The sequence below is a fragment of the Talpa europaea genome (genome assembly GCF_964194135.1).
Source record: "Talpa europaea genome assembly, chromosome: 11".
Taxonomy (NCBI): domain Eukaryota; kingdom Metazoa; phylum Chordata; class Mammalia; order Eulipotyphla; family Talpidae; genus Talpa; species Talpa europaea.
In genome coordinates, this window is record NC_140078.1 from 47,534,464 (window position 1) to 47,559,483 (window position 25,020).

At 36.8% G+C, this 25,020-nt stretch overlaps 2 protein-coding genes across 2 annotated transcripts in view; both read right to left on the bottom strand.

Annotated features, from left to right (window-relative positions):
* Window positions 1-25,020, bottom strand: part of ABCA13 (ATP binding cassette subfamily A member 13) — a gene marked incomplete at its 5' end in the record, with an annotated part of 529,302 nt that overhangs the window by 494,049 nt on the left and 10,233 nt on the right. Inside the window, 2 exons of the mRNA XM_084247732.1 lie at window positions 11,755-11,878; window positions 13,394-13,487. Coding sequence (XP_084103858.1) covers window positions 11,755-11,878; window positions 13,394-13,487 — 218 coding nt within the window. The remainder of the gene's footprint in view (window positions 1-11,754; window positions 11,879-13,393; window positions 13,488-25,020) is intronic.
* LOC311179352 (cytochrome c oxidase assembly protein COX20, mitochondrial-like) lies at window positions 19,174-21,071 on the bottom strand (the record flags this gene model as incomplete). The annotated part of the gene is made up of 2 exons (XM_084246576.1): window positions 19,174-19,495; window positions 21,028-21,071. 2 exons carry the CDS (start codon window positions 21,069-21,071, stop codon window positions 19,222-19,224), a joined length of 318 nt encoding a protein of 105 aa, XP_084102702.1. The 3' UTR covers window positions 19,174-19,221.

Here is a 25,020-nt window from a genome sequence, read left to right on the forward strand (position 1 = left end):
GGTGTCTCGATGGACACAATCAAAGAACTCATATCAAGAATATTTAAAGGAGTTTTACAAATCAGTAATGAAAACATGAAATCCAATTAAAAATGGGCCACAGATTTGAATAAACATTTCTTCAAAGAAGAAATACAAATGGCCAATAAGCACATGAAAAGAATGTTAATAGCATAAAATACTTGGAAAATGTAAATCAAATCCACAATGAAATATCAATTCATATCCAACTGGATGGCTAAAGGATAGAAGAAATTCTAGCTGTCGAAGTGGATGTGAAGAAACTGAAATCTCATAAACTGCTCATGAGAATATAAAATTATAGTCACTTTAGAAAACAGTCTGTAAGATCCTTAAAATACTAGTCCTATATGACCTAGCATATACCCAACAGAAATTAAAACAAATGTCCAGAAAATAAATTGTACAATTCATATTTATATCAGCATTATTCATAATAGCCAAAAGACAATTCAAATGGCAACTTTTGAACAGGTAGGTTATATATGGTATACTTATATAATTAAATATTAATTGGTCAGCAATAAAAAGAAATGAAATACTAACACAAGCAACAACTCAAGTGATTCTTCAAGACATCTTTTTTTAAAGATTTATTGATTGATTGATTGATTTATACAAGAACTGGGTACAGTCAGAAGCACGGGAGGGTGAGAGAATTCAACAGAGCAAGAGCGGGGAGCAGAACAAGCAGACCAAAGAAATACACTGCTGAGGGGAGCAGCAGGCCCAGCAAGAGAGGTCTGTTTTGCCATGTGGGACCCTCGCCAGGCGGCCTGGGATTGAACCAGCGCTGCAGAGGCTGCAGGCAGCTTCTCAACCCAGCGCTCAACTGCTGCGCCACCAGGAAGGCCCAAGACATCATTTTAAGTGAAATAAAAGTTACAAAAATATCCACAAGTTGTATAATTCCTTCTATATTAAAAAAAAATCATAATTTAGTAAAATTTAGAGACAAAATGCGGGTTAGTGGCTGTTAGGATTAGGAGAGGGGAATGTTGGGGAAAATGGGAAGTGAATGCTAATGAATATAGATTTTGGGAGGCAGTAATTAAAAAATCTAAAATTGATTGTAGTGGTGGTTACACAACTCTGAATATGCTAAGAACTGCTAAACGGTGTACCTTCAATGAGTTAATTTTATGGTATGCAAATTAAATCTCAATAAGACTATTTGTAATAAACTTATCCTAATCAAAATACCAGCAGACTTCCTGTAGAAATACACTGATTTTTAAAATTTATATGGAAATCCAGGTAACCTGAAAGAGTTAAAAAAAATTTTGAAAAAAATCATAATTGAAGTACTTATACTAGCTGGTTTCATGACTTTCTCTAATACTACAGCTATTAAAACAACTGAACTAAAAATAGTCATAAAAATCAATAAATTAGGAGAGTCCAAAAAAATTCTACATATTATCAGCTCAACTGACTTTCAACAAAGTTGTCAAATAGAGTTTTATAGGCATAGGAAAGTCTTTTCAAGAAATGATATTAGAACAACTTTATATTCATATATAAGAAGGTTAACCTTAGCACTTAGCTCACATCATACATAAAAAATAATTCAAAATATATTGGACACCATAACAAAAGCTAAAACTATAACATTTATAAATATACAATAAAATTTTAATGACATTCAGTTGGGAAAACATTTCTTTGTTAGAGGAAAAGATATATAAGGCAGTCAAAACTGTAAAAAATGATAAATTGAATTTCCTCAGAATGAAAAACCCTGTTCTTCAAAAGAAAATCATAAGCTGAAAGAACGTTCTCATAATGCACATTTCTGGTAAAAAGGCCAGAATATGTAAAGAATTCTAAGAAACAATGAAACAAATAAAAATTTAAAATGCTATTTTAAAAATGATTTGAACACTTTACACACACACACACACAAATATTCAACTGGTCAATATATCCATGAAAATATGTTTGACAACATTCTGATTAAGGTAATGTCAATTAAAATTATAAGGAGAATCCACCCACAACATAGCTGAATAAAGAATCACTCTTTCCCTTGAATCATTCTCTCTCTCTTGAAAACAGCTAGGAAAAATACTCACTCCTACCACCAGGTAGCAACACACATGGCGCAGCAGACCACTCCTGACTCTCCCACTGCTCCCCTCAGCAGTGTACTTCAGTCAATCTGCCTCTTCTGTTTCTGACTCTGTCTGGTGAATCCTCTCATCCCCTACACCTCTGGCCTGTACCCCAGCTCTTGTATGCATAAATAAATAAATCTTAAAAAAAAAAAAAGAAAACACTGACATGTGCTCCTAGAAAAATCCAGATGCTTCAAACCAGCTATAACTCTAGAACATCCCCCAAGGAGTTCAAGAAATAAGGTTGGTGGCCACTGAGTGGAAAGAATTGGAGAAGGCAAGAGGGAGTATGTCTGGGCTGGGGGTCAACTTCCCAAGCCAAGCTGAGGGAAACACAAGACATTGCAAAATTCCTTGGAGGAAATTTCCTGACACAAGAGTGGTCCTGGGCCCATCCTGAGGCAGTAGGATTTCCTCAAACTCCCATCAGGAAAATGTGAACCCTAAAATTGGGATAGCATGCCTACTGAAAGCTCCCTCCCAGGTCCTACCAGAAGAGATCAAAGAAAGGCCAGGTGGAGCCATGGCAGTCTCCATAAGAAGCTCGACATCTGAAAGAAGAACTCTCGAGTGAATTCACAAATCCTCCAGGAAGGTAAATCAACCATGCATATATATTCCAGCAATGCAGAAGCAGGAGCCGAGGCAAGGGTGGAGAAGCAACAGCCATTGTAGGTGACCGTACTGTTAAGTGGGCACACCAGTGCCTGCTACACACAAAGCAATGCCACTGAGCCAACTGCAAATTATTCCCAGAGTGTGAGCCTAGAGATACAGATATTGCCCTTCCCCCTGGGATGTCCAAGCTTCGTAGATCATGATACCCAGAAGAAAGGAACAATAGGACATTGAGGAGGAAAGTGAATACAACCTAAACTCAGAATACATCTTACTGTGGGACAAAACAGGTAGGGATGATTAACATCACTCCTTAAACCAAGATCAAGTATCATAGGCTTCACCTTCTTCCCTCGTCCACCTCACAGTAAAGTAAACTAAGAAGAGGACAAAGATAAATCCCAACGCCCCAACCAAATACACACACATAGATAGCGGTAAATAGGCAATAACGTGCCTAAGAAGCAAGGATCATCTCCACACAAGATGGAAAAGCAGGGCCTCCCCTGGTGGTGCAGGTGGTTGAGCTCAGCCCTGGGAAGCTGTCCACAGATTCTGCAGAGTGGGTTCGAGCCCAACCAGCTGGAAAGATACCCCCCACATGGCATGGCAGACCTCTCCTGTCTCGCCCACTGCTCCCCTCAGCAGTGTATTTCGTCAGTCTGCCTGTTCTGTTCCCCACTCTGTCTCTGGTCAGTCCACTCACCCTCCCACACATCTGGCCTGTACCTCAATTCTTCTATGCATGAATAAATATATCTTTTAAAAAAGATGGAAAAGCAAAATGAAAAGGACAGATGTCCCAAGACAAGTGTAAAAAAAGAAATAGAGAAACTGCCTGACAACAACTTCAAAACAACAATATTAAAAATGAGATACCAGAAGTCCAGTTGAAGATGAACAGGCAGTCGTAAGATATCAAAGGATATCCAGGAAAAAAGAGAGAGACAGAGAGAGATAGTTTCTCACTAAAGAGATAGAATATATAAAAAGAGCATTAAAAAAGAGATTCTGGGTGAAAGATTGAGAAACTTAGTGCTTTAATATAATTAAAATGGCAAAAGAAACAATTTCAGCTGTAGAAAACTCAAATATACAAATTGCAATTTAGAAGAGTGTCAAGACAAAGGAAAAATGAAGAAACTCTAACAGAAATATCAGATTCCATTAGAAGAAGAAACATGAATGATTGGACTCCCAGAAGGTAAGAAAAAGAAATAGGACTAGAAAAACTATTTAAAAAATAATAAATGAAAACTCCCCAAATCTGCAAAAATGAATTCAATATGGAAGTCTAGAGCGCCGAGAGAACACCTAAATTCTTAGATTCAAAAAAAGTCATACCCAGACACATCATTGTCAAACTATCAAAAACTAAACACAAAGATAAATTTTTCAGGAAGCAAGGGAAAAAAATCAATAACCACTAAGGGCTCCCAAATTAGAATTTTCCCAGATTTCAGTCCAAATATTCTAAAGAGCAGGAAGAGTGTGGAATAAAATATTCACAATTCTATAAGGCAAGAACTCTGTCAGCCAAGAATTCTCTATTCTGCAAAATTATCAATTAAGTATGAATGGGTAATAAAGGCCTTTGCAGACAAAAAAAAAAAAAAACACTATGGAGCATGTCACCACTAAAGCAGTTCTTCAAGTAATACTATCAGGAGTTTCTCCACAAGAAAAGACTAACAAGCATGAGCTACTTAGCTAAACAACAAGAGCAATTTTAAACCAATACCAAGAACAAGAATACTGTGATTTAACAATGCAAGTATCAAGAGGGAGGAAGAAAAGGATACAACCTGTATACTTAATGTCAGAGAGCAGACATCAGCTCATAAAACACAGGAATTCAAGCAAAACCCCCATGGTATCCACTAACCAAAATCCAGAATGGATGCCCACAGGCAGTGAAGCAAATAAATTGATAAAAATACTAATGCTAAGGAAAGCATTCCAGAAGGAGAATAGAGAAACAAGGCAGAAAGAAACAGAAAAATAAAACAATCAAAAACCAAAACCAAAGTGACTGAAAATAAACATTTTATATCAATCATCATACTAAATGTGAACGATCTGAATTCAACAATTACAAGACATAGGCTGACAATGTGGGTGGAAAATTCCAGTCAATATTTTGTTTACAAGAGACCCATTTAAAACCAAAAGACAAAAGCAAACTAAAAATAATAACCTGAAATAAAGTCAAAATGCTAATAACTCAGAGAGTAAATCAGAAAGTACCATTCTTATATTCAATAAGCTAGACTTTCAACTGGCAAAGATAACATTGACAAAGGTTGACACTATATAATGATCCAGGGAACATCTCACCAAGAAAATTAACTCATTAATATTTATGCTCCAAATCTAGGAGCAATTACTTATATAAAGCAACTATTAAGAGACGTAAAGTAATATATCAGCAAAAATGCAATTGTCAGAGAATCCAACACACCACTGACGGAAAAGGATAGATCATCCTAACAGAAGAGTAACAAAGAAATAAAGGTCTCAAATGAAGTATTAGTCAGATAGATTTATTGGATGTTTACAGAGTTTTCCATGCTTCTCCAGTGCATGTGGAACATTGTCAAGAAAAAATCATACTCTAGGGCATAAAACAATTCTCAGAAAATGTATGAAAATAGAAATTACATCATACATCTTCACAGATCACAATGATATCAAACTAGAAATTAACCATAGAAGGAATCTTGGAACAAACTGAAATATATATGGAGAGACTCTCAGAATGTTTTTGAACAACACTAGAGTCAACAACAAAATCAAAGAAGAAATTAAAAACAAAATCTAGAGACTGATGAAAATGGATAGACAGGATACCTGACCCCATAGGATGCTCTAACAGCAGTACTGTGTGGAAAGTTCATAGTGATACAGTCCCACATAAAAAAGCAAGAGTGATCCCAATTTAACAATATAACTCTGCAGTTCAAGAAACTAGGAAAAGTACCACCAAACTACCCCAAAACCCATAGAAAAGCAAAAATCATAAAAATTAGAGCAAAAATAAATGGAACAGAAAACAAAAAGTCCAAAAGATCATTGAAACCAAGAGCTGTTTCTTTGAAAAAAATAAACAAAATTGACAAGTCATTAGGTATGCTTACCAAGAAAAAAAGAGAAAGACCAAATTAATAGAATCAGAAGTAAAATTAGAACAGATATCATGGAAATACACTGTATCCTAAGAACTTATTATAAAAGTCTCTGCAAACAAGTTGGACAACCTAGAAGAAATGGACAAATTCTTAGACTTATATTACCTCCCAAGATTGAAGGAGGGTGAAATAAAGAGCTTAAACTGTCCAATCATAAACACTGAAATTGAAAGAATAAAAAAAAGCCTCCCAAAGAACAAAAAATAAGGATCAGATAGCTTCATGGATAGCCACATGCAAAAAAATAAATAAACAAAGTAAGACCCATATTTAACACCAGACATTCAAATTCACTTAAAAGGATTAAAGATTTAAACATTGAATCAAAACCACAAAGTAGAAAGAAAATATAGGGAACACACTAAAGGACATCTACCACAAAGATGTATTTAGGAATACAACTCCAGCAGCAAATGAAACTAAAACAAATATAAATAAGATGGATTATATCAAATCTAAAAGATTTTATACTTCAAAAATAAATCACAAAAACAAAAAGGCAACTACAAAATGGGAAAAAAATGTGCATTCCATATATCTGATAGGGGTTACTCTCCAAAAGGTATAAAGTACTTAGACAATCCAACCACAAAGAAATAAATGACCCAATTAAAAAATGAGCAAAGGACCTCAATGGACACTTTGTATAGAAGACATACAGATGGGGGTCTCCCTGGTGGCACAAGGGGTTAAGCACAGCACTGTGAAGCTATCCGCAGCCTCTGCAGCATGAGTTCGAGCCCTGGCTAGCCAGGGAGCTATCCACATGGCACAGCAGACCTCTCCTATCTCTCCCGCTGCTCCCCTCAACAGTGTATTTCAATCAGTGTGTCTTTCCTGTTCCCCGCTCTGTCTCTGGTGAATCCTCTCAATCCCTGCAACCCTAGCCTATACCCCAGTTCTTGTATGCATAAATAAATAAATCTTTTTTTCAAAAAGAAAGCATTCAGATGGCCTACAGACATATGAAAAAATGTTCAACATCATTTATTATAAAAGAAATGCAAATTAAAACCAAATTAAGATACCACCTCATCCCTAAAAGAATGCCCATATAAAATGAATGGAATTAACAAATGTTGGCAAAGTTGCAGTGAAAAAGGAACTTCCAACGTGATGGGAATGCAAGCTTGTACAGTCCCTGTGGAAAACGGTATGGATATGTCTTAAGAAAATAAAAATGGAAATCCTATTTAACCCAGCAGTACCAATTATATGTCTCTACAATGACATGAAAATCCAATAGAAAGAAATCTATCTACATCTATGTACATAGCAGCACTATTTGCAACTGTTATGTCATGAAACCTGCTCAAGTGCCCTTCAACAAATGACTGTGGGGAGAAAATATTCTGTGGAATATTACACAGCTGTGAAGAAAGATAAAGTGTTGTCATTTGGCACATAATGGATGGACTCTGAGGTGATTTTGTTCAGTGAAATCAACCAAAATCACTTTCAAAAAATGAAGACAGATATTGAATGGTTTCATTCATATCAAAAAACACACACACAAATAATAGAATAAAAGTTTAATTTGGCACATAAAGAAGATAATGTTTACCAGTGGGAATAGGGGAAGAGTGGAAAGAATAGCACAGATGGGACATGAGTAGGGTGATTTGATGGGATGCAATGGAAAACACTTACACATGAACACTATAATCCAATAACTTGACATAATCATTAAAATAACTGAAACTGAAGGGATGAATACAACACCAAATGCTGGCAAAGATGGTGTGAGGTAGTAGTCAACCTCATTCTTTTGCATGCGGTGGCCCAATTTTCACAGCACCATTTATATGGAAACAACCCCAATGCCCAAAATTAGATGATTGGATCAAGAAGATATGGTATATATACACAATGGAATATTACTCAGCAATCAAAAAAGATAAACTCATGCCATTCTCAGCAACATGGATGGAGCTGGAAGGGATCATGCTCAGTGAAAGAAAAAGAAAAATACCGGATGGTTTCACTTATAGCAGGATTTAGAAGACCAACACAAGGGATCAGGAAAAAAGCTAATTATAATAAAGTAAAAATCAAAAATCAACAGGCAACTATAAACCAGAGACACACTATGGGGGGTGGGGGCGGAGAAGGGAGTAGGAGCAAAACAAGGGTCATGGGAATTTTATGAAAATGCATACATTGAACACAAATGAAAAATGATGTAAAAATATATATAAAATTTAAAAAGAGAAAAAGAATTCCATTCCTACATATTTATCATTCAATAATAAAAATAACTTTCTAGAGCTGATGAGACTCAACAAAAACAAAGAAAATAATCCAGTCAAAAAATGGGCAGAAGAGCTAAAAAGAAACTTCTCCAAAGAGGAAATGCAAATGGCCAACAGGCATATGAAAAAATGTTCAACATCACTTGTAATCAGGGAAATGCAAATCAAAACTATAATGAGATACCATCTTACACCAGTGAGAACGGCACATTAAAAAAACTAGCAACAACAATGTTGGTGAGGATGTGGAGAAAAAGGAACTCTCCTGCACTGCTGGTGGGAGTGCAAACTGGTCCAACCACTATGGAAAGCTGTGTGGATATTTCTCAACCTACTAAAGATAGCACTCCCATATGATCCAGCAATTCCACTCCTAGGTATTTACCAAAGGACACAGAAACATTAATTCAGAAGAGCACCTGCACCCCTATGTTTATAGCAGCACTATTTACAATAGCTAAGCATGGAAACAACCCAAATGCCCAAAAATAGATGACTGGAGGAAAAAGATGTGGTATATATACACAATGGAATATTACTCAGCAATCATAAAGATAAACTCATGCAATTTGCAGCAACACGGATGAAGCTAGAAGGGATCATGCTCAGTGTAATATGCCAGAAAGAAAAAGAAAAATACCGGATGGCCTCACTCATAGCAGGAATCTAGAAAACCTAAATAAGGGAACAGGAAAAAGAATAAGTATAAGAAAGAAAAAATCAAAATCAACAAGCAACTATATACCAGAGACACACTATGTGGGGGAAGTGGGGAAAATAGGGATTGGGGTCAAAATAAGAGGGGTGCAATTGTATGGGGAATATAAAAATTAAAAAAATGTAAAATAAATAAATAAAAGTATCTTTCTATACAAAGACATTTTTGGTGTTCATAGCTGCTTTATTTATAAATAAATACTCAAAACTGGAAATAACCTAAATAATAAGCAATGAGTGGTGAACTTATAAAGTTGAGGCATACATACGATGGAGTATCATTTAAAAAAGAAATAAATTGCTGATACAAACAGTGCATAGATAAATCTCAAAATATTTCGTTGGGTGAAAAAAGGCAGCTACCAAAGATACATCTTTAATATTAAATTCTATAATTCAACTAAGGAGCTATCAAATAGAAAAAGTGGTAATGCAGAAACCAGGAAGTTTGGAAAGCTCTGTAAAGAGTGACAGGCAAACGAAGCAGCAGGCACCTCACAAACATCATTGAGAAACAAGTTTTATGAGAAGGTAAACAGGCAAAATGGTCAAGTGATCTGAGGATGTGAAAAAAATTAAAGTAAAAAATTAAAATATTAATGATGAGATAAAAGTATAGGAAGCATCAATAATTAGGAATGGTAATTAAAAATTTCAAGGGTTGAGAATAAAAGACAATTCAGTCAAGGATGAGAGGGCAAAGTGTCAGGGGCTGTAGCTAAAAGTGGAAACTATTGCTTGTCTGCTATTGGCTTTACCGTTATTATTTTTTTTTAAAAGATTTATTTATTTATTTATTTATTTATTTATTTATTTATTTATTTATTTATTTATTTATTCAAGCACTGGGTACAGTCAGAAGCGCGGGAGGGTGAGCGGGGAGCAGAGCAGGCAGAAGGACCGAAGTACACTGCTGAGGGGAGCAGCGGCAGGAGAGGTCTGCGCACCATGTGTGGAACCTCCTCTGGTGGCCGGGGAGCAGCCGGGGATAGAAAGATCAAACTCGCGCTGCAGAGGCTGCGGGGAGCTTCACAACCCAGCGCTCAGCCGCTGCGCCACCGGGGAGGCCGTGGCTTTACCTTGAAAAAAAGGAATGATTCTTTGTACTGTGTGAGACACAGTAATGAGTCCAATTTTTGCACTGCAGTCCTCTTGTGAGTGCTAAGAGGAAGCTGTATGACAAAGCTAGTAATCAGGAAGTTGCTTTTAATAATCACAACTTAGATCAGATGATATTTGAGACTTATGCCCAAAGTACACTTTCCCTGGGAATTATAAAGGTCATGGAAAAATCACAAACTAAATTAACCATGACAAATGTTTAAAAAGGCTTGAAATGAAAACTTCTGTTTTCAGATATTTGTAAATTGAGACAATTATGATAAAAGAATTAGAAGTGAATTTTTATTTATGACTTTAAATTCAAATGGATTCAATTCATTTTCAAATGAGAATCACTCAGCCCAATGGCCAGGTTTGCCACCCAAAGCAAGATGGGGCATGTTTATTCGCTCCTCCTTGTCCTCTTTCTCATTCTTCTGTCTATCTTCACACCTTATACTTTCTCTATTTCATTTTGTATCACCTATATCTTGACCTCAGGTCATATTCTACTCAACATGAGGTGCATTTCATTCTATTATGAACATCAAAGCCTTCACCATGCTGATGTTATATTGAACACACTATGGTTCTTATATTGGGTGTGAAGTCAAGTCAACAAGTTTATCTTATGATCCCTGAGTTTCAACAAATTGAAATGAGGCTGTTGAAGTGGAAAAACACGAAGAAATAAAGGTCAAAGAGATTTCCTGATGTGGAAAAGTAGTTAATTTTGTTATAATCAGACCAATAAGGGTGTGTTAAATGAACTCCTGTTGGTGGAGTGCCTCAGCAACTTGCACTATGCTAGATGCTGCATGCATTTTGTCTGTAACAACTTTTATGCCACGCTTTTACCCTACTTATCTCAAAAATACAATCCCTGCTCATTTATATTATACTTGTGTCCGAATTAATCTAGAAACTTCCATTCCTTCTTGTAATTTCCATTCTCCTTGCAAAATTATGACTTTAGCATGATTTCCATTTAAATGTCTTAAATTGTTCACAGCAGTTAGGGTAAGTGAAATGAAAACATGGTATTTGTTACTTCTCTTCATTCCTAAATGCACTGAGAAAAGTTTCCAGAGCATTCAGGATCCTCTAATTTAAATCCTCTTTATTTTGACTCATCTCACATGAAATACCTCTGGCTCTTTTGCTTTTTGATCTTTGATGCCAACGGATACCATGGGCAACAACAGGCACAGCTGAACATGGCAGTCAGAGTAGGACACCTAACCATCACCTACTTTATTTAAGTGACTAGATCAAGAAGAATAAGGTGAATGAAAATTGTTTTCATTTCATCTCAGCTTCAGGATTCTGGCCCAAAAGAGCACCCTAGAAAAAAATCCTGTGGGTGACTCAAATAGATATTTATTTGAGGAACATTTGTCACCAACATGAGTAATTGGCTAAGAGAGTAATTTTAACGTCAGAGTTTTAACCTACAGAAAAAAAAAAAAAAACAATTATTCATGGAAATAACATCTTCTAATCAGTAATCACTGTGATTCTTAAAGCAGCAGTAGAATAACCAGCTGGAAACTCAACATTAGTTTGAGACACTTTCATGTGGGACTGAATTTAATAAAACAGGTTTTCTTGTGTCTCTAAATTTTGTGCTTTTCATCATCTCTGACCTGCCCCAAATATTTGAGACTAACTAAAAGCATCATGTCTGTTCCACACACCAGCTTCCTATGAATTCTGAAAGGAATGTTGTGTTTCTCTTACCGTAAATGATGCTCCCTTGACCATGCATAGCTTACATTACTGCACTTCGACCCTGTGTTGCAAAGAAGGCCTTGGACAAAAGGAAAAACACCCCGGCTGGGTAAATCCCGAGGCTGCAAATAACCTGGATATAGATGTAAGGAAGAAATGAGTCACATATCTGGTTCCAGAAATGGAAGACCTTTTGAGTTAAAATAGTAATTGTAATATGTTTATATAGTATTAGTCTTGTTTTCAAAGAAAATAAAAGAAAACCTGAGCACTAGGTAAAAGGGGGATGGAAGGAATGGAAGGGAGGGAGGGACAGAGGAAGAGAGAGAAGAAAGAGTGGGGGGGGGGAGAGAAGGAAGCAAAGAAGGAGGAAGGCAGGCAGGAGGAATTCTTGTATCTAACACTACTCCCCCACTGTCTTCCTGTTTCAAGGGCTTCTGCCTGGCCGTATATCTACATGATTCTCTATCAAGACACTAACATCTGTAAATAAGTTATGGGGTGGGGGAGAATAAGAAAGGTACTTCTTCACCATTTATAAAAACAAAAATTAGGTGATTTTAGTTTTGGCAAAATTTTCAGATCCAGTACATCACTGATCTTTAAATATTTAATGTAGTTTCCAATGTAAAGAATTTTCAAAAAAAAACACTGTGTAGTCTCCAAGTTTTTTTCAGTACAAATGCTGCTTCAGTCAACCACTTCCTTTGGATACAGTGGTATTTACATGTGCTCCCTTCCTCCTTTGAAACCCAGATCCACGGGAATAGTTGGGATGCTGATGACTGCAGATAGCTCAGAAGTTAATAATTTAAGTTAATAATTTAATGAAACTTTGGTGAAAGGCTTTCTACTCAAGTATACCTCAGTCTGGGAGATGATGACCTGTAGGACTTGGAGAACTAATGTGCTCAAAATTCATCACAATGCTTGTACATAGAAGACAGTCGATAAACATTTGATGAATGAATCAGGAATGAATGAACAAATGAATGAACAAAAATTACATCAGTAGGTTTTTAAAGGACACAAATGGAATTCTTACTTAACACATGGACCAGTGCATTAGGGTCAGATACCTAAAAGGCACTTGGGATAACATCTCAGATTTATCCTACTTATCTCAAAAATACAAGCACTGCTCATAAATATTGTGATAAAAGGCACATTTCCCCATATGATTGGTGTATCACATCTCCTTCAGAAACATATCAACAATGATGATCACCAAAAGGGGTGTTCAGTGGGTCAGACTCCAGAACTCTAGTCTTGAATGCACTTTGTCTCCAACACTAAAGACCTCACAAGCTAATATCAGGCCATCCCAGAACATCAGGAAGAGTGAGTGAGGGGAACAGATATTTGTTTGCCATCCTTTCTGTCAGACCTGTGTTGGGTGCAGGCTCATGACGGGCTTTCTCACCAAGTCCTTGTCACATACTGGAGGCTGTCATTACAGGGGAAAAAATCCAAATCTATGCTTACTGGCACATTCCCCAGAAATGTAGGTATTGTGACCTTACAATGGAACTCTAGATATTCCTTCAATTTACTGGTTAGAGTTTAGAAAGAACAGAGGAAAGCGGTATTATAGTCTTTTCTCCAGAGGTTCTTAATTCAAAGAAGTACAATAAAAAGCAAAACTTACAAGTGTCTCTATGTCTGGGAGGTTCTTGAAAACGAAGTACCATCAGAATCATGAACAGGATGCATGGCCAGAAGAATTCAGCAAGGGAAAGGACCTGGGGAAATCGTCCCCCAAAAATCAGATTTTTAATAAACTGCTAAGTATTATGATATCCCCCCTGTTGACAGGCCTTCATTCAAGGAAGTCGTTTCCATCCTTACTCTGTGTTTCTAGAACAATTGCTGGAGACAGAGGTCCACAGAGATGGTCTAATCCTTTCCATCACATACAGATCCATGACAGTTATCAGCTCCTTATCTTTCTATCACCAAACCAGGCAACTTCTCAAATTTCTCAAATTCAACAAATTGTTTTTGTATATCTAGTTTCTTTGGTGTTCTTGAATTTTCCATCTTAATAACTATTTTGTCAGTTACTTTCATTTTATGAATATTTTCTAGTGTTGCCACATGCAGTTCATAAATATCATCTTACTGGTTGCATAATATTCTTACCAAGTGGTTATACCAAAATTCACATTCTTCTACCAATGAACACTCTTTGTATAATCGTTTCTCTATTGCTTTTGTGAATTTGGAACAATTTTCTGAAACTCAGAAAGAGCTACTCATAAAAATTGCAGTAACTTATATAACCCTGAATTTTCAGCGTCAAAAGAAAAGAAGGGCCTCTCTGTAGTTTAAGGAGTTAAGCACAGCATTGTGAAGCTATCTGCAGCCTCTGCAGCAGGAGTTTGCTCCACAGCCAGAGCCAGGGAGGTGACCCACATGGTGCAGCAGACCTCTCCTCTCTCACCCACTGCTCCCCTCAGCAGTGTATTTCAGTCTATCTGCCTGTTCCGTTCCCCACTCTGTCTCTAGTGATTTCTCTCACCCCATCACACACACCTCTGACCTGTACCACAGTTCTTGTATGCATAAATAAACAAATCTTTAAAAAAATGACCACATTAAAAAAAAAAAAGAAAAAGAGCTGTCATTTATACATGGAATTTGTTTGAGGAAGTAAAAAACCAAGTTATAGTATTAACATTTTATTAATAGAAAATCCTCCACTATGATAAAATTGTTTTTATTGTATCATTATATGTTTGTATTGCAGGTGCTATTGACTTCTTCTGTTCATGTCATTTCATAAATACAAAAATTTCTAACCAGATATAAAATAGATAAGATATTCAACAATACACAAATAAAAACCTAAAAATCTTGAGGTTAAGAAGTTAAGGATAGTCAGTAAATTTTAAAGAGAATGCTTTTTTGTTTCAATTCCCAGTTGCAATGCTCTAAACTACAAAGAAGATCTAGTTCCATTCGATCCTTTGCTCTTTATTTTTATTTATTTATTTATTTATTTGTTTGTTTGTTTATACAAGCACTGGGTACAGTCAGAAGCACAGGAGGGTGAGTGGAGAGCAGAACAGGCAGACTGATGAAGTACACTGCTGAGGGGAGCAGTGGGTGGCAGGAGAGGTCTGCGTGCCATGTGGGATCCTCTCCCGGTGGTCGGGGATCAAACCAGCACTGCAGAGGCTTCTGGCAGCTTCGCAAACCAGAGCTCAACCTCTATGCCACCGGGGAGGCCCAGATCCTTTGCTCTTTAAAGTGCAATGGCCATGTTTGTCTGCCCAGCCCTTCCCTGTGAAGTTTAGCAAACATATCTAAATGTGCCCAGGTGAGCATATGCAACGTGAAATCATAAAGATAAAATAGGTGGAAAAGAATGTTTCAATTCCTGTCCGGAGCCGCCTGGAGCATGCGCCGTGTTGCGCAACACACGTGCCATTAATTAGTTTTCGCTTTACCGTTTTTGCCTGCTGAGAAACCACAGGTGTTTCCTATTAATAAATGAGACTAGGAGGTACGATGGGAGGAGCTACCAGGATATAAGAAGAGAACCACGAGAAGGTCAGGAGGTTATTGCGAGAGAGGTTATTGCGAGAGGAGCAGAGAGAAGGTCAGGGAAGGTAGAAAGACAGGGAAAAGTAAAAGAAAGGAAAAGGAAAAATAAAGAAGTAAACGCTAGCGTCAAGTTGTCTCAAGCCCCTCATTTCAATCCTCAGCCCTTCTCTTTTCGTGCCTACGAATCCCGCGGGTCGGGACAAATCCCTGTATAAAGAAGAAAAGAAATCACCCTCTTTGAAGTAGTTCATGAGGAAATCGTCATTGTACCACAAAGTACATGATTATGAAAAGTTCTGTGACAAAGTGCTGAAACCCAGTATCATGTATTATGAACAACAGCAAAAATATCAGCAGGAGGTCTCTCTCAGGACTAAGGGATCATAATTAAGCCAAAACAAGAGGTCAGGAGCACTCAGAAGACCACAATTCATTTAAGTCATTTTGTTCATTCTCTATAACAATGTCATGGGGGTAGGGAGGTGACAGGGAAGCATTCCATAATTAATTCTGGCCAAATGTAAAAGTGCAAAATAGAAAACATAGCTCAAGTTAGAACAATAACTTGACACCATTATTAAGAATAAATACACAATATTTTTAGTAAATATGAAAAAAATTTTTATGATAAAGAGGTAAAAAGAAATAAAATGGTTTATAGACTCAAGACTCATCTGGCAACTTTTGATATTACAAATAAAAAAATACAGGTTTCCCTTGCTATCTGAAAGTAGAGCATTACTATAAAACTCTGCCTAAGCTGACATAAAAAAGCAAACATAATTAGCTTAGGTGAAAAAATTTTTGAACATTTCCAGACTCCAAAAATAACCTACAAAATCACAACAAATAATACATAAATCCTAACATCTCACTCATATGTAGTAAAAGCAGGAGTGATTATGATAAATATACCTCCCATAGTTCCTAGGAAGGAGGGTGGCACGGCCATTTTCATTACTCAGGATGTGACTGCCTCTTTAACGACATTTGCAAAACCAATGCCCAGGGTACTTGTGCTTTTGTTTTTGTCATAAAAGCAAAATCCTCCTCAGGTTTTTTTTTTAGGCAGATAAAACAAGTACTTGTGTAGGTGTTTCATAAACGCAAAGTCACATAAGGGAAACTTTTAGAAAACAAGGGTATCCCATCTATGTTATGGGTATGGTATGATCAAAAAGTACAGAAAGAATACTATTCATCCAAAAGACAGGTTGTCTAAACAGTGGCTTTTTAAAGTATTTTTTATTGAAGTTATATTGAATCAAAACATCATCTAGGTTTCAAGTGTCCATCATTATAAATCAATACCTAAACATTATGTTGGACAGCTACTTCATTAAAAAATATATAAGATTGGGCCTCTCTGGTGGTGCAAGGGGTTAAGATGCAACCTATGGAGCTGCAGCATGAATTCGATCCCCGGACAGCCAGGGAGCTTCCCACATGGTGCCCTAGACCTCTCCTGCCTCACCCGCTTCTCCCCTCAGCAGTGTATTTTAGTACATCTGCCTGTTCTGTTGCCCACTCTGTCTCTGGCGAATACTCTCACCGCCCTCCCATCCCGGCCTGTAACCCAGTTCCCATATGCATAAATAAATAAATCTTATATATATATATATATATATATATATATGATTATCTAATATTTTTGGAAATATTTTTTATGTCAACGTTTACATATCTTCTCCTTTACCTTTAAGGACTGAATAAAAATCTACTATAGAATTTACATAACTCACCATCTATTATGGAACTTTGCAAGGTTTTCTGTTTGGAACCAGCAGTATCATGAATTTTCTGTACACATTTGACTGACATTTAAAGTATATCTACGAAGTAACAGTGTTATGTGAAATTACTGAATCAAAGTATATACAAATTTTAATTTAGATTTTTAATTTGGATAGATAAAACCAAATGCCCTCAATAAAAGTTAAAACAATCAAATGCATCTCAATTACACTTTCAACAGTACCCAGCTTTAGCAAACTTTTTTAATTACATCTGCTTTATCAAAATAACATACAAAATATGACAACATAACATTTCTTTTTCTTAATAGAGGCATGTTTTATTTATTTATGTGTTTGTTTGTTTTGTTTTGTTTATAAATGTACAGTCAGAAGTGCGGGAGGGTGAGAGAATTCACCAGAGCCAGAGTGGGGAGCAGAGCAGGCAGAAGGACCGACGTATACTACTGAGGGGAGCAGCGGGCGGCAGGAGAGGCCCGCGCCATGTGGGACCCTCCTCCGGTGGCCGGGTTGCAGCCGGGGATCGAACTGGCGCCGCAGAGGCCGTGGGCAGCTTCGCAACCCAGCGCTCAACCGTTGCGCCACCGGGGAGGCCCCATTTCTTTAATTATAAGTTCATAAGTATAAAATAAGTCTTCATATATTAAGTTTCTCTTCTTTCTTCTATTAAATTATTGTTATTTTTACTAGTGTATAGATCATTATTTCTTGTTTTTCTTTAATTAAAGAATTTAGCCCTTTCTGGTCTTTAGGTATTGCAAATATTTTCAACAGTGTATTATTTGCTTTGCTATTGCCTAAGTATTTTATGTAATCAATTTATCAGCCTGTTAGTTTACAACATCTGCATTTTTTTCTTTCTATACATCAATATCGCCATAATTTATTTTTTAAAGATTTATTTATTTACTTGTTTGTTTGTTTATACATAGAAGAACTAGGGTGTAGGCCAAAGGTGTGGGGGTGAGAGGATTCACCAGAGACAGAAGTAGGGGGCAGAACAGGCAGATTTACTGAAATACACTGCTGAGGTGAGCAGTGGGCAAGACAGAGAGGTCTGCTGTGCCATGTGGGTTAGCTCCCTGGCCAGGAATGGAACTCAGGCCATCGCAGTGGGCCTTGGTAGTGATAGTGCTGAGACTTAACCCCTAGGTCACTAAGGTGGGTCCTTACTTAGCTTTTTTAATCTTAATCTTGTTCAATGGGAGCTTTTGGGTTAATTGCTGTGCTTTCCTCCATGTCCTTCCCTTTAGGCCCTGGAGTAATGTCTCAACACTAGGAATGGATCCAAGCAAAAGGTGGTGTCCCTGCTGTCCACAGGCAACAAGAAATAGATGCTGCTGGAGGCTCTGCTTCAGGGAAAATAAACATTTAGTAAACCTATTAGTGTTTACAAAACTGCAGTCACTCTTCAAATTACAAAGCCATCTTCCCCTCCACAGTGTCCAGGAGGGAACCTGCCCAGTCCTACACCTCAAATTTTACAACCACAGTACCTCTGCCCTGACGTTCCCATGTTCCCTTTCCTTAGTTCCTTGAGGCAACTGAGATAAAATTGCATTTTGGGAGACCTGAAGGCACACGTATAAACATATATATCTTTAAGTAAAATGGCATATTGAAACTTCCTCACAGACAAAATGAGACAGGTGGAACTGAAGGGGAGAGAAAAGAAGTTAGAGGAAAGAGACAACTTTAATTAATTTTAAAAACTTCAGTGTCTAGAAGCAAAGTTTCTAAAGCAAATCAGACAATCCCACCATGACTCCTAACTCAGCCAAGGACCTCCAAAGCAGTAATAATGTACCCTCACTATCCCAGCAACCCTCCCCATCCACATGAGTAGAGGGAAGGCCTGGAAGGAGTTGGGGATATTGGGAATGATCAATTGAAACATGAAAGTGAGCAATGAGGATGACTGTTGGAGAAACCCCCAGGGCTATACATTAAAACATGAAAAGAGTCCAAATGTGGGGAGTAATATCCCCCACTAGATAGAGTGAATATGATTCAAGACATGTAACATATCAAAGGACAACAAAGAGACCAGCCAGTCTAAAAATGACTGTATCTCATCTCATTTATTCCCACTCATTTTCTTTTTTTTTTTTACTTGATTGAAGGCTTTATAGTACATAAAAGGTAGGTTTTTTATAGTTGCTCTCAGCTTTTTTCACACTGACTTCCATTGTATTTGGGTGTTATATACCCGAGATTGCTCAGCGCTGCTGTTGCCATTGGTTTGTTTTCTTTCAGGATCAAGGTGGGTACTTTCATATAAAATCTTATTTTTAATTCCTTCTCTGGCAATTCTTTCCTGGATTCTTTGTTTTGCATAGTTATACCTACAATGGAACCAGCATCCTAAAGTCACTAAGAAAAATCCTCCTACTCCAACATCACATGACCTTCTAATTCTGCCTTTCCCTTCCCGGCTCGCCCGGCTGCTGCTCGGCGGCCATGGGGTACTAGCTATTCCCACTCATTTTCATTACCATCCCAACCATCCTTCTGCTACAAAAATTTGCAGCACTTTGGATATGCTAAGAGAGCACTGAGGTTAAAAGGAGAAATCAAACTGGTCTCAGATTTACTGGGGGAAAAGAAAATCAGTCAAGAACACACATAATACCTGGAGTAGCTTAAATATGAGTCAGATGAAAAGAAAGCAAAATATGAATCTAAACATTTTGAAGAAAAATGAACCAAAAATAGCAAGCAAAGAAAGTCATACAGCATAAATAAGAAAGAAACAAAAAAAAACCAAAGAATTCCTTTACAACAAAGAACTTCTTTAAAATAAAGAACAATTTAATAAAAACTGATGTTCCGAAAGCAAGAGTTCAAAAAGCAAAGACAAAGAATGAATAAAAAGAGAGGTGCATATATGAAGGAAAAAAAGATAACAAAGAAATCACCCCTGGGTATTTTAAATGATTTAGAAACAGCAAAAGGAGAATGGACACTGGTTAAATTTGAATTTGCATTAGGAAAAGTTTCAGATAAAAACTGATTTTAAACATTTTTAAAAGTGAAAATTGATACATAAGAACTAACATATTTAAAAAACAAAGACTAAAACATCAAGAAAATGGACATCTTTGAAGTAGAGAATCCAACAACACAGGAGAATTTCCCTGAAATAGAGAGGAAGACTTCATTTGAATACTGAAAAGAATATACTGTATTCCAGGTGGAGAGAATAAACTACAGACAAGCTTTAGGTGACCTTCAAAGATAAAGAAAGAATACTCCATGGAAAAAAAGTGTCAATTCAGCTACCAAGGAGGAGGGAAAGATATATCTAACCTCAAACATATCCTCAAATTATTCAATGCTAAAGGCCAATTCACCCATATTCACAAAGTTCTTGAAGAAAGAATATGTGATGCAAATATGACACCCAGCCATATTTATATTATCACCAAAAAAAAATGTACAGAATACTTGTGTGTGGGGGAGAATCTAAATTATTTTCATGAAGAAAATTGAGAAAATATATTGAAAGACACTAAATAGAACCTAAATAAATGAGCAGATGAACATTGATAATGCATAAGAAATTGCAATTTCTTAAAAATGTTTACCCAAGTTGAGCAATAGATTCAATGCATTTCCAATGGAATTACTATAAGTTTTAATTTATTTTGTTATCATTTTGCTATTGCTGTTTTAGTCAAACTTAATGAGCTTGTTCTAGAATGTATTTGAAAAAAAAATCAAGTACAAAACACCAAGGCAATTTTCACCAACAGGATGAACGAAATTAACATCTGACATATCAAAACTTTCTTGAAAATAATAGTAAGAACAACAGTGTGTTATTAGTTCAACAATATAGGCATTGACCTGTGAAATGTCATAGAGAACCCAGGCATAATGGCTTGTATATTTGGAAAGTTGATATAGGAAAATGGCGGCCAACAGACTAATAGGGAAAAGCTTACTATACAATAAATAATGCCACAAAATTGGTTACCCTCGGAGCAGGGATGAGGAAGCAGAGAGGGAGTTGATCTTCATCACTCATCAACTGTGTAGTTCTAAATGTGAAAAAAAGGAAGCTTTAAAAATATTTGCAAGAAAACTGAGGCATCTCCTTCATGTTTTGCCTTAAACAAGATGTAGAGAAACAAAAACCATAAAATAACCTTAAACTGTATTAAAATTAATTTTTTTCTTCTACAGAAAATCTATTTTAAAAAAGAAAGATAAGCTACTTCAGTTGAAAAACCAGTCTCAGTGTATGTAATTGAAAATGCTGTGACCACAGCCTATACATGTGACTGCAACTCAGTGAGGAAGAGATTATCTGATAGAGAACAATGGAAAGATAATGAACACCTTGTAAATACATCATCATATATTCACTATCACTAGTCATCAGGAAAATCCAAGTTAAACCGCTATGAAATAACATTTTCCATCCACTGGTTTGGAGAAACATAAAAAGTCTGAAAACTGCAAGTGTTGGTGAGGGTTCAGATGAACAAAAACTTTAGAAAGCCACTTCACTATATCAGTAAAATGATAAATATCATTATTTACATATATGAACTAAAAGGCGTGCTTAAGTATGTTTACAACAGCATTATCTGTGAGTGAAAAATATTGGAAGTCATGCAAAGAAATAGGAGCACAGAACAATAAATTGTGGTGTACTGGAGCAATAAAAATAAGAACACTGTTCATTCATTCATCAGGAATTCCGTACTGTGTGTCAGACACTGTATTGTGGGCCAGGGTGAATAATTATGATCAAGTCCCTGACTGAAGGATGAAGTAAATGTACTTGTGAAAGAAAGAGGAGCCAAGCTGGACAAACCCTGACTGAAGCTCTTCTGGGGGTGCAGAAGTAAAGATCAAGTCCTGGTCTCTAGCAGCTCCTTTTATAGCCCTGGAGCATTTATAAGCTCTTGCTCACCCATCATTTCATCCTTCCAACAATCAGAGAGAAAGAAAAGACTGGTCCAGCTGAATACATTGAAAACCAAGAAGATAAATAACTTGCTCACTATCCTTGAATCTAGTTCATAATGGAACCTGGACTGTCTCTCAGTAATTAGTAATTTTCCATCTACTTGAACAAAACACCTCGCACACTGACTTTAAACTCATTTCTAAATCCTCCAAGTTGCTTAGGCAGTATGTGGTTTTGGTTACAAGGAATAAAACCACAAAGAATAAAATGCTTTGAGACAAAAAATAAATGAATGAAGATAAAAAGTTCTTCAGAGGGAGGAGCTAATCACAAGATTTCATTGGCTGAATAAAAAGGAAAACATCATAATAAGTTTAGAATATCAAGGAAGATGAAGTAAAGTATATAATTAGTCAGTTGCCATTGTCCCTGGAAATAAAGGACTACACAGAAGCACGGAATTCTATTGTGTCTCTCTGAAGCACTTACGTTTCTCTGTATATCAACCTCCCAGAAGAAGCACTTTCCCAGAAGTATTATAAGATCTCTGTTTTAAAATACTGTAAGAAATGTGGTTGCAAACAAAGCACGAGTCAAAACCAAATAGCATCTACCACCATAGTTGACCTGCCTAAATCCATTGAAATTTGGAGCTGGGACATCTAATGCTCTCTTGATCAGAGTCCCAAATTCCCTCCTTGATAAACCCTTTCCATACCTTTCTGTTGGCTACTGAGTTTGCTGGATACTGAGAGAAAGAGAAACTTTCTCCCTTTCCTCATTTTTGTTTTGGTTTTTGAACTTTATGTTGAAAAATAATTGGCTTTCTTTCAACCTTCATTCATTAAACATTCCTTTAGCACCTGTTCTTTCCATCATTGTGTTAGAGACATAGGAGTGAACATAAAAGAATAATGAAGAATAATTTATTTCCTCCCAGACTAAAGGGAGACAATAAACAAAGTCATCAAATTAGGAGATACACATTCATATATCCTTTCTGGAAGTCAGGTATATCGAGTGTACCCAAAGATTCTCATTCATTGGGGTTTTCTAAAGCGTCAATTGAGTAAGAGTCTGAAACATGTACCACATAAGTGAATTTAACATTATTTCCTCCACCACTAAGCCCAATGAGCATAGAGGAGGCAATAGGTGAAAAAAAGACTGGGGCCATAGGCAATGAAAAGGGCATGAGGTCAGCACTCAGGGAGATGAATGGTCCAGGATGGCCTTGGTGCATGGCTAGGGGACAGACACAATCTCCCTGCACAAGTTCCCCTTCACATTGGATGAAGCTCTAATCAAAATGCCATCTGTAATAGTTTTTCATATCATATTGTTTCTAAAATATAATTGGTGAACAAATATATTCCAAAAGCAAAGGCAATTCTGCAGGGACTAGAAGAACTATGAAAGGTTATATCCCACAAAATATTGGACCAATGCCTTAAAAACTGAAATTCAAAAATCAAAATGAAGTAACATGACAAGTCCAAAGATAAACTCTATCCTATGCTTCAAAATATATAACAAAATAATCTATCCTGTGCTTCAAAATGTATAACAAAATAACCTTGTCAGTACAAGGAGGTAAGGAAGAATAATACAACAATGGTTTAGGTCACCTGATTTAAGATTTTTTTAAATAAGCTAAAACCTTATACAATATTCAAAAGTACTCTCTAAGTAGATGAAAATATAAAATAGACTAAATTTAATCCTATAAAATCTAGAAGTAAGAATATTGATCAACCCTATGGTCTTGAAATTATAAAAAATCTATTTCAAAGAATAAAAGAAGATATACACATTTAATTTGAACAATAAAAAGTAGCAAACAAAATTAAAAACTAATTGGAGAATACTGTAACACATATAGCAAGGTCTTAACTGAACCACTAAATTTACTAAATTAGTAAAGAATTTGATGGGCAATTTATATAAGGGAAAATACATATGAAATGTCCATTCTTAGACTAACGCCTCAACATAGATAATTAAATAAGCATTAATATACCATTGCATGTGTCCTAAGTTTGCAAACACAGACCTCACACACACACATAGACTACCGCAGGCCAGGAGAACCTAATAATGGACACGCCGGTTGGCATTACATGACTGTACATCCCTTCTGGAAAGAAGCCGGCGAACAGTTTGCACATAATGTAGAAAGAAAGAGCAATTTGAGTTCCCTCTTGACTCACCTGTGTTATATTTAAAATTTGCTTTGAGATTATGTTTTAAGTACCCTATAAGCTCAGCATTAAGATAATGTTTCCTATGTACCTTCATGACACCAGTGGAATGAACATGCTGGGATGAACATGCTACCCCTGGACATAGAAAGCCTCCAATAGAGATGTCTCAGCATGGCCTGTATTGGGGAATGACACAGCCTACACAAGTGTGCAGTACTGACAGGGCTCAAGTCTGTTAGAGACTAAATTCTTCCAGCAGTTCCCAACAGGACACTGACCCAGTGAAGTACACGGAGACAACCAAATTCACTCCTAGCACATGGAAGAGACAGTTCCCTAACTCTCTTTATTTGGTAGTATTTTGTCCTATTTCACCCACCCTAGGCTTCAAGAAATCAAGACATGTGTTTTTCAGAATTGTTCACTAGAGCAAACTGGTATAGAGCCATGGGGTTCTGAACAGGACCAGGCAGATGTGTGCAGCTTCCATGTCTTCTCTCCATGGACCTGGGGAAGTTCCAGACACTCCCTGCACTCAGATTCCTTCATCTTGGAAATGGATATGAGAAGTCCTGCTGTGCAGGCATGTAGGGAAGATCAAAGAAGACCAGGAACCTCATCTAAAGAATGTGATGATCTGCCAGGCTTGGCAGATGTCACCCCACAGGCTCCGCAGACATGACAAACAAAATGCAGATGAAAGGAGATGGGACTGAGGGAGAAATCCCATGTGCTCAGGTTCACTGAGATCACCATATGCCTTATCTTTCATTTCTGATCTTGTAGCTCCCCACCACCACCACATACACACACTTTCAGCCAGAATGAGTCTTGACAAAGAACAAGA